Consider the following 15,565-nt stretch of genomic DNA (forward strand, 5'->3'; position numbering starts at 1 on the left):
GAGAGGAGTTGGAGTAGAGTGAACTGAGGCTGGTTCTACATATGCGGGAGGAGGTGGGGGCGGTAAGGCAGGTTTCGTTGCCATCGACTTCCGAGCTTTTTGTGCGGTTTATGCTGGAGAGTGAGCTTTCATGGAGCTTCCGTTCGTATTTTGTTCCTTTTCGAGTAGTGTTTGTGAGTTCGGTTCTACGGACGTTCGATTTAGAGCTTTAATATGATTGCGGTGGGATGAATTAATAAAGAATAATAAAGCATGAGTAGTAAAAAACAACAAGTATCTACAAGAAGCTTTTTCCATATTATGAGATAAGATAAATGTTTATTGATTAATTAATGTGAAAGATTCGTTTCAAGTCGATCAAAGCGTGATTTTCAAACCACTGGAAAATTTCACGTTGATCGACATCGACACATTTCGGTGTATTGCTCCGAAACGCACGTCTGTGTAGAAGTGGCTTGACACTACGCTACGCGCTTGCGCTACCTATACACTCCCACTTATTCTGCTTCTCCTTTTTACCGCAAGACAAGTTCCTTCGTCTCTCTCTCTCTCTCTTTTCTCCGCTGGCTTTTCAGCGCTCGTTCTTTTTTCGCCAAGTCACGGAGAGACTTATTAGAAAGCCGAGTGGCTTTGAAAAAAGAACACGAATTTCCAGGCTTTAGTTCGCGAAATTTTTCTAAATCTTGACTCGTAAGTTATGCACAGGTGACGTAAGTAAGATATTGGATGACGAGATTATAATGTGCAGATAAGACGGTCGCAATGTAGGTACAGGCATTTCACGCCAAGGAATTTCGTATATTGGTCGTGTGGCGCAACGGCAACTGCTGATGGAGGCGTCATCTGTCAAAGGAGTTTTTCGAGCTAGTGAATGATATCGACCAACGATATGTGTGTTAACAAACAAGATTGGCTATTTTGTCAATGTCTTTTATTCGTTTTAAAAAATCTTAAAAACAGTTTTGTATTATTTATCTCTATAATTATGTACAAAATTCACTTTTTGTCTTTGATTCAGCAAAATGAAGTTGGGAATATGTGGATACAATAAAAATGAACCACAAGCCAGTTACTGGCAGTCTCATAATAATCTAACTTACAGGCTACACGTTAAAATTTGTTAATGTTGCACATAAACAATATAAATTAATTTCAGATATTCTAGACGTTTACAAATAAATTTTATATTCCTTTTGACTTAAAAACTAAAAAAGTATGAAGCTTCACGATTTAATTGCAAAATGTAAAATAATGATAGAATTTACGCACTGCACATCATGCAAGCATCACCATTTTCCCGCGAGCAGACCAACATTGCCTCTTCTTCCTCTTCTTGTGTCATTGAACCGTTCTTGTCCGCGCTACCATTCTTCAAAGGCGTTTGAATTTTAAGTTTCGATTTATCGACGGTGAACTGCAGTGCGTTTGCGGCAGGCTTCGTTCTTAAATAGTACATACCGGTTTTTAGACCCTAAAATATAACGAAAAATGCTTATTAATTATTGATCATATTGCTGAGTACTTGGTTTTAAAAAAGTCAAAATACTAACCGCTCGCCAGCCGTAGAAGTGCATCGACGTGAGCTTTTCCGTTGTTGGCTGAGCTATGTGTACATTTAGAGACTGAGACTGATCAATGAAGGCACCTCGATCCGCAGCCATTTTCAAAATGGTCTTTTGCGAAATCTCCCAGACTGTTTTGTACAGTTTCTTCAATTCATCAGGAATCCTTGCAACGTTCTGAACCGAACCGTTGTTTGCGATTATTTCATTCTTCATCTCCTCGTCCCACAGATCCCTGTCTGTCAAGTCTTTCAACAAATGAGGATTGACGACCTGGAATTCTCCAGAAAGAACACGCCTGGTGTAAATGTTGCTTGTGTAGGGCTCTATCGATTCGTTGTTGCCCAAAATTTGTGCGGTCGAAGCTGTTGGCATTGGCGCAAGTAACAAAGAATTGCGAACACCATGTTCTGCAATTTTAGCTTTCAGGGCAGTCCAGTCCCAGAGACTGGTTGGTGTTACATTCCACATGTCGTATTGTAAAATCTAACAATTGACATTATAAAATTAGAGTAATCTGGTATCTGAATTATTGAAAATAAAATATAAATAGCAACTTACGCCTTTGCTAACTGGTGAACCTGCATACGTCGAGTATGGCCCCTTTTCTTTAGCTATTTCGCAACTAGCTTCTAAAGCACCATAATACAAAGTCTCGAAAATTTGGGTGTTCAGTAATTGAGCCTCTTCACTTTCAAATGGATAGCGCATTAATAAAAAGGCATCAGCCAAACCCTGAATACCAATGCCTATAAAAAAACAAATCATCGAAATTTTTTTTATATAATGGAAGTTATTATTTTGAGATTTATTTTAGTAACAGTACATACCAATGGGCCTGTGCCTCGTGTTGGACCTTTCTGCTTCTGGGATGGGGTAGTAATTTAGGTCAATAATTTTATCCAAATTTCTTGTTGTGACTTTTGCGACTTCCTTAAGTTTTGCAAAATCGTACGTTTTTTTACTGGTATTTACAAACATATTAACGGCAATAGATGCTAAATTGCACACGGCTACTTCGTCTGGAGAAGAATACTGCACAACTTCCGTGCATAAATTACTGCTTCTGATAGTACCAAGGTTTTGTTGATTGGATTTGCGATTACAGTGATCTTTGTATAACATGTAAGGGGTTCCAGTTTCAACTTGAGACATTAAAATCGCAGTCCACAATTCTCGGGCATCAATTTGTCGCTTGTAGCGTTTCTCTTCCTCATACCTAGAAAGTAAATTATTTTTAAAAATGCTCACACTATTTTATTTACAACTAAATTTGCAGCAAAGAAATCATACTTTATGTATAATTTATCAAATTCCTCTCCCCAAACATCAGGTAATCCAGGACATTCATGTGGACACATTAAACTCCACTTTGTGTCCTCAAGAACTCTCTTCATGAACAAGTCCGGGATCCATAAAGCATAGAAAAGGTCTCTCGCTCTGTTTTCTTCTTTACCTGTGTTCTTTTTGAGATCGAGAAATTCGAAGATGTCAGCATGCCACGGTTCCAAATACATGGCAAACGCTCCAGGTCTCTTGTTTCCACCTTGATCGACGTAACGCGCAGTGTTATTGTATACTCTAATCATAGGAACTAAACCATTAGATACACCGTTTGTGCCAGAAATTCGAGTACCAGTGGCTCTTATAGTGTGAACACTCAAACCAATGCCACCAGCAGATTTGCTGACTAAAGCACATCTCTTCAGTGTATCATAAATTCCTTCAATACTGTCTTCAGTCATTGTAAGAAGGAAACAACTGAAATAAGAAAGTACATAAAAATTATTTGCTAAATTATTATTATCCAAAGATTGTTAGCAAAGAAACGTACCTCGACATTTGCTGACGTAAAGTACAAGCCGAAAAAAGCGTTGGCGATGCGTGGGTAAAATAACGCTCAGACATATAGTTGTAAGTCTCAATAACTTTCTCGAGATCATCTTTGTGAATAGCTACAGCAACTCTCATGAGCATGTGCTGTGGACGTTCAACTACCTTTTTATTGATCTTCATCAAATAACTTCTTTCCAAAGTCTTAAATCCAAAGTAATTGTATCCAAAATCTCTATCATAGATGATGGCAGAATTCAGCTTATCCTTGTGTGTCTGAATGATGCTGTGGTATTCCTCACTTATCATAGGTCTTTGCTCTTTGGTGATGGGATCAATCACAAAGTGTAGATCTGACATCACATCTGTACAGAATATCATAAGCAAACATAAGCTTCAGCTAATTAATTACTAAAACATATTTTAAAGTTTTCAATTAAATATATTTACCGCTGAATACTTTCTTGGTTTCTTTGTGTAAATTGGATACTGCTATTCTGGCTGCTAGAATGGCATAATCCGCATGCTTGGTTGTCATCGTGGCAGCAGTCTCTGCAGCCAGGTTATCAAGTTCCACTGTTGTGACACCGGAATACAAACCATTGATAACTCGGAATGTAATGGCAGTCTGTAAAAAAGAAGTATCATATGATTACCTGGTCTTGATAGTGAGTACTTATAAGGCAATCAAATATCTTTTCAATAATCTCTTATTAATTCTTTGAAAAAAAATTAAAAAACAGCTCATTTTATATTTGCTCAAATACAAAATGCAGTAATAAAAATATACATACTGGATCGACATATTCCATGTCCAAGCCATAGCATAACTTTTGAATTCTGGAAGTAATTTTGTCGAAATGAACCTCCTCCTTGCGTCCATCTTAAACAAAAAGGTACTAATCAACAATTAAGAATAAAATAATAAATATCTTCTCAACTGAAGAAATATGTAAATGTTTGATTTGTAAAAAAAAAATAATTAAATAAATAAATGAACAAATTACAATAATTTAACAATCGAAAGGTATTTTAATTAATTAAAAAAAAATATATAAAAAAAGAATGTAACAAAAAAGGCGGGAAATTAAAAAACAGAATAATCATGGCGGTACCGTCGCATTTTCTCCAACCGTTTGTACCGAAGCGGTCTCAACAAGTTTAGCTTCCTTTGAAAAGTTCCGGAGCACATGCGGATGCCGTATATATAGATGCGCGCAGCTGTCTACTTCAGCAGCATACGAGGATAGGTATAATGAAGGCGGTTCCGGTGTCCGTTAGAGAGAAAAAAAAATACGATACAGGGGCCGACATCTTGCTGTGTTCTTAAATTTAACGTTCATCGTGAGTTAGCAAAAGTTACATTTTAAGGGACATCCAGTAAACAAACAGACGAAACCCTATAAGGGTGAACATCGATGAATGATTATTTTGATACCAAGTAACTGGTTAATATCGCGAAACAGGCGTGCTTGTTTACTTGCTATCTAATCGCGATGGTTTCATCAGTTCTCGCATGTATATACCGACTTATATTTATAACGTACGAGTGGAAATTGGTGGGGGAGTCAGGAAGTGTGCGAAGCACAAAGCCGCATTGCCGATGAGCGAACGATTATACTTATGAAATATCTCCATAATAGTTCTTTTTACGTTAAAACCATGTGTAAAATCAGCGTGTTTTTAAAACCGGAGTCGTAGGTTTGAATTTTCGCAGAAAATACAAACGGACTTTCTTCGCACGATATATAAAGCGCAGACTTGTGGAGTCAGGTATAAACGGGGCTTGAAGAATCGATCGCACGTTATATACTCTTGACATAACCTAAATTTGACGCTTTTAGAGCGATTTTAGAAAGAAATTAGCATCTGTCATTGTCGGAGAATCAAGTATACGTGATTTTGGTGAGCACGCGTTTACGTTTTCGTTGAAAGGCGCGAGAAGCGTGACCTCCGAAAACTCTAGGCAAAAACGTGTTGCACCCGAACCTTTCCTTTCGCCGTCGTCCTTTTGTTTTGATTTTTTGAACTTCTAACAGTTATTTATCGCAAATCTATCAAAATTGTCTATGCCTACCGTATTCTAATGATTACAACGTTTTAGATATAACGTTGCGATATTTGAAGCAACACGCCTCACAAAAAACAAATCGAAAATTTGATATTTTATATAGAATCAGGTGAGCGTTATTGACACTAGAATCAACTCGCGGAAAAGTCAAGATGAGTTAGGCGAATTTTAGGCACTAAAAACGAGTGAAAAAATCTTCTATAACTTACTGCGCTTCAGCACGTACATCTTCCCCTTGGCTACCATTTTTCTTCGTTTAATCTAAGGAAATACTCGCGAAAATGCAATTTTAAGTCAGCTAGGCCGATCTTGTAACGTTCCGGTATCCTTCTATATGCGCGGCTGATGCTCAGCGTCTGAGCCTACGTTCGCCCGCCAAAACGCAGAAAGTCTGGAATTTTTAGCGGCAAACTACTCCGTACCGTTCACCGCCATCTGTTCAAATGTGGAAGGAACTATATATCGCACGAGCGTACCTGTAACGAATGCGGTAACCGTACACTGCGCATGTTCAATATTGCAATATTTGCTACAGAAACTTTTGTGGAAATTTCAAAATACGTAAATAGCGTAGAAGGATGATTCCTACGTGCGTTAATCCTTAGAATAGTGCAAGTTGCCTTAACATTATTTTGAGCCCAACGATTCCCGGTTTTCGGAGAATAAAATCTAAAATTCAACTAAACACTCCAGTAAAATTATCATACCCTCTTATATATCAGCAACAAAACTTGTAAAGGCTTTACCATGAATGTCTGAAAAGAATTCAAATCCCGCGCTCTCTCTCTCTCTCTCTTTCGGCGCCCCGCGCAGTCGGTATCACAGAATCCCTCCCACTGCATTATCACACCGCGAGTCTCCGCGCAACTCGCGGCGCGAACCGTCTTCCGCTTCCCGCACGCGTTTCGCCGGTGTTTCTCGCAGGCCACACGATCCACTCGTCGTCTCCTCTTCAGATCGTACAGACGCCGCCACATCTCCATCCACAATCATGACCGACAACAAGGAGCGTACCTTCATCATGGTCAAGCCCGATGGTGTCCAGCGTGGACTCGTCGGCAAGATCATCCAGCGTTTCGAGGACAAGGGCTTCAAGCTCGTCGCCATGAAGATGGTCTGGGTAAGTACAGTCATATCTCTCCCAGCCGCTATGCCGCCATCGGCCGACTCGCTCTTATTGTGCAGTTGACACGTGGTTTGCAAAAAATTCGCGATAAGAACTGCTTTTTTAAAGCTCCGCTTTATGTCTGTATAATGCCGTGTACGAGGAGTATTTATGGGCGTGCAATTGAGGGATGGGTTTTCTCGTGTAAGTGGGATTAGAAGGAGATAAATCGCCGTTGGTAACTGATAATCGACGCTGTTCTAGTGTTTGACCTTGAGGTTTATTGTTCTTAAGGGCAGCTGGAAACATTGGTTTTGAATATTTCTCGATGCAGCTGTATACAGATATAGTAGATTCACTTGTGTTTATGATGGTTCTAACATCCATCTGTTTTTATAGGGTGATTTGTTTCAATATCTTTGTTGTATCGATTGACTAATGATATTTGTATTTCTTTCAGCCCACCGAGGCTCACCTCAAGGAACACTATGCCGATCTTGCCGGCAGGCCATTCTTCCCTGGTCTAGTCAAATACATGAGCTCTGGACCCGTTGTACCCATGGTAAGCATGCGTTTGTTTCACTCCTAATGACAATTCACTGATTGTATAGTGAAGAAAGATTTGCACACAGTGATACTGTCTCTAGAGAAGCCTTTAGAAAACAGCTGACCTTGATTATGTAACAAAATGACAAAAAAGGGGATGTATATAATGAACTAATGATATAAGAAGACCTTTGAATACTCAGATATGAGAGACACTTTAGGAGTTGCTTATTTTCTCCTACTTGTCAAGAAAATTTTATTTGGACATCATTTTTTGATTCATTTATATAAATTGAAAAGTTTCATGTTTTTAGATTTAATTTAATTTATCCCTTCTCAATACAGCAGTTGATCATAGATGTTTATATCCTAAGTATACAATTAAAAAAAGTTAACTATTTCATTTACCCGTATGCAACTAGATATTTCAAAATGAAATTGGTATTTCCTAAAGCTAGACTTAATTTAATATTTCGTATTAAAAATTTGAAAAATAAAACGTATGATCAAGTAAACGTGAATTGTTCATTGATAATCTTATCTTTATAGGTCTGGGAAGGTCTTAACGCCGTCAAGACCGGCCGTGTTATGCTTGGTGAGACCAACCCCAAGGACTCTGCTCCTGGCACCATCCGTGGCGATTTCTGCATCCAGGTCGGTCGCAACATCATCCACGGCTCAGACTCAGTCGAGTCCGCCAACAAGGAAATCAAACTGTGGTTCGGCGACGACAAGGCGAAGAAGGACGGAGTTATCGACTGGGCTTCCTGGGCTGAGAAATGGATCTACGAATAAATGGATAACTCGCTCAAATTTTTCATTCCGCTAATTAATCTACAATCTATCCAGGATAGTTGTGGACACTTGTTATGCAATAACACTGCTCCAGAGAACCATTGGAAATATACTGCCTGATGTGTGGCTAGTGATAACTAATGTACATACCGAAGCTGCCTGGAAAATAAATATCTGTTCGATCTGAAGTTGATTTTAAGAATTATTTAATGCGACTTTTACTCAAAATGTGCGAAAATTTTATTGTTTTATTTACCAAATGTGTTTGAAAAGAAGTTTAACTTCAAAAGAAATATCGCTTTAGAATAAAAATTAATTTTTCTAACTTGTATGATTTTGTGATCATTTGGCTAATTTAATTATTTTAATTTATCTTACAAATTTGAAGAAATTAACTCCAAACAAAATAGTTAAAATTATGGAAATAAACGAATAGGAGATACTGGAATTTAGTTTTAAAGAAATCATCTAATTATTGCCATACTTGTTTGAAGTTCATTTAATTTTATTCTAGTCTCAGTACGAGTACGGCTCGACACGGTCTCGCCGTGCTGCGAACGTATCTACTAAAGCTGTATGCAAAACTGCTATAATTTCAAAGATGATTAGAATTAATTTTGAATAATTGAAATTTTAATCGTGAATATTTTAAGCATTGAAAAAAAATCAATAGAATAAATTGTTGTCAACATAATAATGCATCGATTTTTTATAAGTAGAGCATCTGCAACAGAACCAGTGCAGCTCTTTCTGAAGGTATGACTAGAAATTCCAGTAGCTAATTGGCAATATTTCTTCAGAATTGTAAAAATGAAAGCCAACGTCACTATAAGCATTTAACATATTTGCAAACCATCAGCTGTCAGACCAATGATATTAGGCATACCTATACCCACAACAACAATCTACATCTTTCTCACCTTTTATCAGAAAATCTGTCACGCCGCTGATAATGAGCAGACAGTAGCACAGCCGGTCTTCACGAGCGCGCACGCACAACAATAGCGAGCTTAGCGCACGAGTCTCGCGTTGTCGCGCCAAACGAGATCCGGATTTGGAAGAGCAAAAAAACGACTCTGCAAAAAAGTGATCTTGCATCCTGCGCGCTTGGATCACTTACGAGTGCGACCTTGCTGCGCGCACGTTTTGCATCGAGGTCTAGGAAGTGCTGCATGACGAATCTACGGTTACCAGTAGTGTGTGTTAATGATCAGTGGCTTTGACTGGTAGACGCTGTGCTGTAGAAAATAGTGAAGAATAGAGGCTTGGTAATCATCATATTTATTACCTATTCATGTAAGAATAATAGGAAGAAAATTTGTTTTGTATACGGATTTGAGCGGTCGAGGCTTTCGAGAAATAATTATTGATCGAAAAAAAGTCATAACGCGAGGATGTCTTTTTGTTTATACTTATAAAAGATATCATTTGTTTTACGTATAAATACAAAGCTCATATTGTGTTTATAAACGAGCTCGAGCTGAATTAACTTTTCAAAAGTTTTTGAAAAATAATATTATTCAAGTTTATCGTTTGTTTAATGTTAAAAAAGTACAAAATGTTAGTTTATTCATTCATTTAGCTGTAAAAAAGTATTGAAGATTCGGGTGATAAGGATATATGTGAAGCTTGTAACGTTTATACCGCGTTATTCGAAAAATTTGAAAAAGTTGCCGTAACCTATCAAAAACATTTATCCGCGAATAATAAAAAAGAATAGTAATTTAATTCTTCATCAGAGCTTCATAGCACTCGTGCCTTAAAGCGACCTAATAAATATTGAGTTTTTCCAACAGATTCTCATCACGAAAATATTTCATCGTTTCCAGGAAAATTGGAAGAAAAAAAAAACAAAATACGACACACAAGCCATGTGGCGACCCGGGCCCACAATCCAGATATTTCTGGGTATCCTCAGCGGAATCGTTCTGGGCCTGAGCCTCAAGTTCGGCACAGACCAGCCATGGACCGATCGACAGCTGATGTACCTCCAATTTCCCGGAGAACTTTTCCTGCGCACCGTCAACTGTCTCATCCTGCCTCTCGTCATGACGAGCATCGTGAGCTCGAGTTCCAGCCTTGGCAAGTCCGGTAGGTACGAGTTTGCAATTCTACAATTGAATTTTCTACACGCGTGAACAAAATTATTGTAATTCGACGTTGTGTTTTTGTTATACTTATTGCGTTTCTGATTATCGATAGGGTCGACGTTTGCCCTGCGTCAGCGTTTCTACGAATTCTTCGTTTTTATCCTGAAGATAAAGCCTTATGACGTCCGAAAGTGCGCGTATCGTGATCGTGGATTTAAATAAAACAAGTCGAGGCAATAATAATAAGGCTAGATTTTAATCTAATCGAAGTGTATACCACGCAGATCTTCTCGGATAAATCTTCCGACTTGATCTTCGCCACGTGTATTTGCAATGAAAGTTTAATTTTCCACTATATAATGTAACGTGTCTTATTTTACAGGAAGCATCGGGAGAAAAGCGTTATGCTATTACATCACGACGACGACGCTCGGCATAATTCTCAGCGTCCTTCTGTCTCAGACTATTCGTCCAGGCGAATGGGGAGCCAAAGAGGCCAACGGAACGGACGTCTCGCCGGAAATGCAAGTGAACTTCGTGACGGTGGACACGATTTTGGACTTGATTAGGTAACGTGCCAAACTCGATTACGGGGAATTTTCACCGGATTTTCCAGTCCGAGCACGGAATCGGTATACCGTTTTTGGACCTCCCGGTTTTCGACGCGCGTTTGTCCTACTAACGGAACAATTAAATGCTTATAATAGGAGCGAATCGATTTATTATGTGTTTGTTTGTTTGTTTTTTTTCTTCAGAAATTTGCTACCGGAAAATTTGGTCCAGGCTTGCTTGTCGCAGGTAAGCTTGAATTTTCATTGACAATATACGATTATTAAAATAACATATCTCGTCCTTACAACTCTTTTTGTAAATTCCAGTATCAAACTGTTTTAGTTAAGCCGCAGCTGAAGAACGTGTCAACGGTCGAAAAAATGGGTGCGTGAGATTACTACTATAAATCAGTGCTTCTGATGCGAAACTGCGCGTGCACTACAATTTCGCATCAAAAGTGTAAACGTATAAGACAGTCAAAGTAGAGGATATACTGTTATAACCACACGTCGATTGTCATTCCGTACAGATATCTCGGTCTATGACATGGAAATATCGCACGAGTACAGGCAGGGGACGAACGTCCTCGGTTTGGTGTTCTTCGGTTTGGTATTCGGTCTGACGCTCGGGACGATGCCCGACGAGCAGAAACAGCCGTTACAGGCCTTCTTCCACAGCCTTGCCGCGGCCACCGCCAACGTCATAGATTGGGTGATAAAGTATGCACCGTTCAAACTTGTTTACAGCTTTTGCACACTTTGTGCGCGCGCGCGCGCGCGTGTGTGCGTACCGCATGTCGGCGATATCTTTTTTCTCTATTTTCTAGGGACGCCGCGGAGTTGAAAGAGAATTATCGGATTCGAAAGAGGAATGAGTCTAAACGGTTATAAGCCATTATGCGTTGCGCTCGTTTCGATTCAATGGTATACCTTTCTTTTATTGCGTTCGAAGAATAGATTTAGAAAGGATGCAGCGTTATGCGATGAATATACGATTTTCAACTTTTTTTTTTTTTTTTTTTTTTCATAGAGCGCAGTATCAATTGAAAATTGAACCTTTAAAAAAAAGTCAAACGAGTCAAAAAAACGTACACGCACAAGAATTCACATAACAAGCATCGAGCGTCCGATCAACCATACCTTACCTACACGTCATAAAAATGAAGAGAAAAAAGAATCGTCCAATATAAATTTTTTCGTTTTACGGCCGACAGGGCAGCGCCGATCGCCGTGACCTTCCTGATATCGAGCAAGATTCTGCGCAGCCAAGAATCCGGTGGACTGGAAGCCGCTCGATTGGGAATCTTCGTGTTAACGGTCTTCGCGGGTCTGCTCATCCAGGCGTTCTTCGTCCTACCGATCATCTACTTCGTCTGTAGCGGCCGACGATCGCCCTACAAGGTCCTCGTGAAAATCGGCCCGGCCCTCGTCACTGCCTTCGGCACGTCTTCCAGGTAAGAGATTCTCATTTATTGATTAACATTTTCTGGGAATTCCCGGGCGATCGATGTCCGAAAATGACACAGGGTGGAGTGATTAAATCTTGCATTTTTGTTCATCCCATTTTCAGTACAGCGACGGTGCCGACGACGATAAGATGCCTGGACAAGCTGGGCGTCGATCGGCAGGTCTCGAGATTCATAGTGCCAATCGGGGCGACGATAAACATGGACGGGATCGCCCTCTACGAGACCATAGGAGCGCTCTTCATTATGCAAATGAGGGGACTCGACTTATCTCTCGTTCAAACCATAGCCATTAGGTATGTGCTCTGGACGATAAGGAGCGAATCAGTCTCGGGATTAATGATTCGCGAATATGTATACCTGTTATTACCTCTATACGCAGGCGAAAAGGAGATATCTTGAATAATTGCGCAATTATACATCGGCGATCCGATAAAACTGATTGATTCGTATATTTCGTACATCAGGGCTTTTGTTTGCGTTTCCGAGAGATTAATTGTTATGCCGCGATTCGAAATGGATCCGGTTCTCGCGCACGCGGTGAGACTCCTTTTTGCCGATCTTGCGATTTCGATGTACAAGGCACTATACAGGTCGAGTGATAAATTGGCGATACTCTCGGGGCTGAAGCGATGATATAAAAGTATATATTCTTGGAACGGATGCGCGTTTGCAGGTGCGATTGTAATCGATGAAAAATAATAATTTGTAGTTTTATCTAATTAATTTCAGCATCACTTGCACTCTGTCGTGCATCGGCGCTGCTGGTATGCCGAGCGGCGGCTATGCCATGCTGATAATGGTACTGAACTCTCTGGGAATCCCCGCCGAGGATGTAACGCTCATTATCGCGGTCGACACTTTCGTGTAAGTATCGATATCTTAGTACACATTATGACTGTCTGAAAACTTGCAGGTATTTTTTGTATATTTGCTTACTGCGTTATTGGATTTTATTTTTTATTTTTTAGCGATCGGTTCAGAACAATGGTGAACATCGTGGCCGACACTCTGGGAGCCGGACTCATTAGCGTATTAGTTAAGAATGAAAGAAAGCAAAGCGACAACAATAAAATCTACGAAATGGTGGATATAACGTACAGGCAGAGGGATACTGATTAGCCAATTTTTTTTTTACTTTTGATACAAAGTTGTTAATTTAATTCGTTAAAATATGTTAATAATGCAGTATTCAACTTTCTCGAAGACAATATGTACAAATGTCAAATATATTTGTCTTCCATTTGTGTAAAATAAGTCGGTACATTGTATATATAATAGTATTTACACGATAAGTTCATGTGATGATAAGATTAAATACAAGTAATTTTTGTATTTACAATTATTATTTTGTAAAGGTCAATGTTTTTGTATATAAAATTACATGTCCGTTCAATTGAGATATCTAAGTTTGTACACGTCCTTTCCTTAGCTAACTAAATATCCGGACAGCAAGTAACCACCGCAGTCATTTGTGAGAATATCCGGATGAGTTCTGTCGGGTAGAACTTGGTAGGAACGCAAGAAATTTGAAAAAAGTCTAAGGTTGATCACGTCACTTTGCTGTTTCAGTGCAACGTAAGTCTCTTGAAGTGGTTCTCGATGAGCGTGGTAGATGACAAATGGCCTAGATGATTTGACAAGTGGTAAAAGAGCTTTCACTATATTCAAAGGATGCTCTTTTGCAATGATGGCTAAACCATCAGCCTTTGAACTTGACAAGAGTTCAGCGGCTCGTTCGATATCCTGAACTTTTCTTGACTTTTTGAGAATCGGTTCACCCTCCCCTTGATCTTCGGAATTTTTTCTTTTCAATTCATTAGAATTAGCAATATCACATTTGTTTTCTTCGCAATCATCTTTATTACTATCTACAGAGTCTTTTACTCCCTCAGTTTCCTGGACTTTCTTATCTTCCATAACTACACTTTCTACTTCGACGTCTATTCTGTCTGCTTTAATTGCACTATCACTTTCAGCTTTATTTCTATTCCTAAAGAAGTCAAAAATACTGACAACAGTTAATCTATCTAATTGATCTTGAGGGAAGTTCATGGCTCGCAAAATAGGCATTTGTGGCAGATGATCTCCAGGATGGAGATAGAGTAAATTACCACTAGTTTTGGAGCCTATTCTGGACAACATTCCCGCAGCACCAAGTCCATTTGTCCCACTGTCGTACAGTATAAATGTACCCTCAGATTTAACGTCGCTATAACTAAATAGTTGAGCCAAAGTGTCCATTCTCAAAAAGTAAATTTTTGCTGGATCTTGTCTCAAGTAAATCTTTTGCAGTGAAGAGAGAGTCGGCTTGTGCACCGACAAAAACTGACAGTACTTTTTCTCCTTCTTACGAATGTACTTTTCTTGCGAGTACTCAGTTTTCTCGGAAAAAGATGCATTGTTCTCAATGAGACTACTTACGATCTCTCGTCCTGATTTGCCAGCATCCCGAAGACCCAGAATATCATCCTTGGAGAGTTTCTGTGACTTTCCATCGTCGTTGATAGACCGATTGTCACATCCACTTGCCACAGCCTTCTTCAAGTCTTCCAGAGTATCAGATTTTTCAGCTACAACCAGAGTCGAAGGTGGACCTTTTCTGTAGTTTTTATTGTCACGTTTCCCTTCGGGAGGAATCACTTTGAAGGTAGTCCAGAAGGGCTGTCCTATGATTGCACTCATTTTGATTTCTTCCTTGCCCAAAGCAAGTGAGCCAGTCTCAGAAACTCTGTACACTTTCGTGTAATCCAATTTTTGAATTATAACGTGGCTACCGACGGTCACCACTTCTTCCCTTTCGGTTACTTTCATTATGGCTTTTTTAAAGGGAAATTTAAAAGAAAACAACAAAGCTGCTAGAGCCAAGGTGCTGTGTGTCGGTATGTGTTCGAGGTTATGTGATCGTGTAAACACGTGCGGCTAATCACGCCGGCGCAGTTGCAGCTGTGCAGGCGCTTCTCTACTGTACTTGCTCGTGAGAAAAATCTTGTTTGGAGTTTTGGTAAGATAATAAGATTTCAACCAAAATTACATATATTATAGATAGAAATATTTTTTAATGACACACTTTCAATGTAAGGTTATGAATATCTAATTAATTCAAGCATAAAAATGAAAAAGCTCGAGTATGTGTAAATAAAATACGAAACGTAATAACACCATCAAGAGTACTTCTTATCTATTATAACGGCTACTAAATTCCTGCAGAATACTCAAGATGCGTAAGAAATGTTTAATAGTTCTCATTAATTTCGCACATCAGTAAAACGCATATATAAACGTCTGCGCACGATAAGTAGAAAACGCCGGTGTACGCGGGACAGACGTATACGAAGACAAAAAGTTTTACCACTAACTCATACAATTTATTCACTGTACTCTCTGTAATAACAAATACCATGGATTTTTCTCCAACGCAGCATTTCATAATTTTGCGTCTTTTGTACCGCGTTCACAAGCAAAAAACTGCGCCGGTCGAACACCTCGTCGCTCCCGATACACATATTTATTGCGACGACGAAATCGGTCGCGCGCTGAGGCGTG

At 39.3% G+C, this 15,565-nt stretch overlaps 4 protein-coding genes and 1 long non-coding RNA gene across 6 annotated transcripts; 3 read left to right on the forward strand and 2 right to left on the reverse strand.

Annotated features, from left to right (window-relative positions):
- Nucleotides 1–583: 583 nt before the first annotated feature.
- On the forward strand, nucleotides 584–1,109 carry LOC116415800. The gene is made up of 2 exons (XR_004226359.2): nucleotides 584–690; nucleotides 749–1,109. It is a non-coding gene; the product is annotated as an uncharacterized LOC116415800 (long non-coding RNA).
- LOC100113486 (ribonucleoside-diphosphate reductase large subunit) lies at nucleotides 915–5,905 on the reverse strand. Its single transcript, XM_031921038.2, has 9 exons — nucleotides 5,676–5,905; nucleotides 4,190–4,278; nucleotides 3,846–4,023; nucleotides 3,397–3,760; nucleotides 2,856–3,323; nucleotides 2,393–2,781; nucleotides 2,124–2,311; nucleotides 1,551–2,048; nucleotides 915–1,471 (listed from the first exon to the last, which is right to left on the reverse strand). Exons 1-9 carry the CDS (start codon nucleotides 5,710–5,712, stop codon nucleotides 1,262–1,264), a joined length of 2,421 nt encoding a protein of 806 aa, XP_031776898.1. The 5' UTR covers nucleotides 5,713–5,905; the 3' UTR covers nucleotides 915–1,261.
- LOC100680313 (nucleoside diphosphate kinase) lies at nucleotides 4,990–8,100 on the forward strand. The gene is made up of 3 exons (XM_003423826.5): nucleotides 4,990–6,586; nucleotides 7,032–7,133; nucleotides 7,667–8,100. Exons 1-3 carry the CDS (start codon nucleotides 6,218–6,220, stop codon nucleotides 7,910–7,912), a joined length of 717 nt encoding a protein of 238 aa, XP_003423874.4. The 5' UTR covers nucleotides 4,990–6,217; the 3' UTR covers nucleotides 7,913–8,100.
- Nucleotides 8,101–8,269: 169 nt separating this feature from the next.
- LOC100116870 (excitatory amino acid transporter 3) lies at nucleotides 8,270–13,415 on the forward strand. 2 transcript variants are annotated; one of them, XM_032601645.1, is made up of 10 exons: nucleotides 8,270–9,180; nucleotides 9,709–10,003; nucleotides 10,385–10,571; nucleotides 10,758–10,800; nucleotides 10,881–10,938; nucleotides 11,084–11,273; nucleotides 11,768–12,007; nucleotides 12,124–12,315; nucleotides 12,752–12,886; nucleotides 12,991–13,415. In XM_032601645.1, the coding sequence occupies exons 2-10, from the start codon at nucleotides 9,784–9,786 to the stop codon at nucleotides 13,139–13,141; spliced, it is 1,416 nt and encodes a 471-aa protein (XP_032457536.1). In that variant the 5' UTR covers nucleotides 8,270–9,180; nucleotides 9,709–9,783; the 3' UTR covers nucleotides 13,142–13,415. The 2 variants fall into 2 exon arrangements, with proteins under 2 accessions (XP_032457536.1, XP_032457530.1); XM_032601639.1 differs by having other exon boundaries at nucleotides 9,742–10,003.
- LOC100116906 (tRNA (adenine(58)-N(1))-methyltransferase non-catalytic subunit TRM6) lies at nucleotides 13,146–15,136 on the reverse strand. The gene has a single exon (XM_008216861.4). The coding sequence runs from the start codon at nucleotides 14,831–14,833 to the stop codon at nucleotides 13,448–13,450; it is 1,386 nt and encodes a 461-aa protein (XP_008215083.1). The 5' UTR covers nucleotides 14,834–15,136; the 3' UTR covers nucleotides 13,146–13,447.
- Nucleotides 15,137–15,565: the final 429 nt, after the last annotated feature.

Source organism: Nasonia vitripennis, chromosome 1, assembly GCF_009193385.2.
Source record: "Nasonia vitripennis strain AsymCx chromosome 1, Nvit_psr_1.1, whole genome shotgun sequence".
Taxonomy (NCBI): domain Eukaryota; kingdom Metazoa; phylum Arthropoda; class Insecta; order Hymenoptera; family Pteromalidae; genus Nasonia; species Nasonia vitripennis.

Excerpts from the sequence above, each read along its gene's own strand:
- LOC100113486 (XM_031921038.2), bottom strand. The coding sequence starts at position 5,712 with ATGGTAGCCAAGGGGAAGATGTACGTGCTGAAGCGCA. Across the intron at positions 4,279-5,675 it reads GATGTACGTGCTGAAGCGCA|ATGGACGCAAGGAGGAGGTT; the intron begins GTAAGTTATAGA and ends TTTTTGTTTAAG. Across the intron at positions 1,472-1,550 it reads ACTTCTACGGCTGGCGAGCG|GGTCTAAAAACCGGTATGTA; the intron begins GTTAGTATTTTG and ends GTTATATTTTAG.
- LOC100680313 (XM_003423826.5), top strand. The coding sequence starts at position 6,218 with ATGTCTGAAAAGAATTCAAATCCCGCGCTCTCTCTCTCTCTCTCTTTC. Across the intron at positions 6,587-7,031 it reads TCGCCATGAAGATGGTCTGG|CCCACCGAGGCTCACCTCAA; the intron begins GTAAGTACAGTC and ends TATTTCTTTCAG. Across the intron at positions 7,134-7,666 it reads CTGGACCCGTTGTACCCATG|GTCTGGGAAGGTCTTAACGC; the intron begins GTAAGCATGCGT and ends TTATCTTTATAG.
- LOC100116870 (XM_032601645.1), top strand. The coding sequence starts at position 9,784 with ATGTGGCGACCCGGGCCCACAATCCAGATATTTCTGGGTATCCTCAGC. Across the intron at positions 12,008-12,123 it reads GCCTTCGGCACGTCTTCCAG|TACAGCGACGGTGCCGACGA; the intron begins GTAAGAGATTCT and ends TCCCATTTTCAG. Across the intron at positions 12,316-12,751 it reads GTTCAAACCATAGCCATTAG|CATCACTTGCACTCTGTCGT; the intron begins GTATGTGCTCTG and ends AATTAATTTCAG.
- LOC100116906 (XM_008216861.4), bottom strand. The coding sequence starts at position 14,833 with ATGAAAGTAACCGAAAGGGAAGAAGTGGTGACCGTCGGTAGCCACGTT.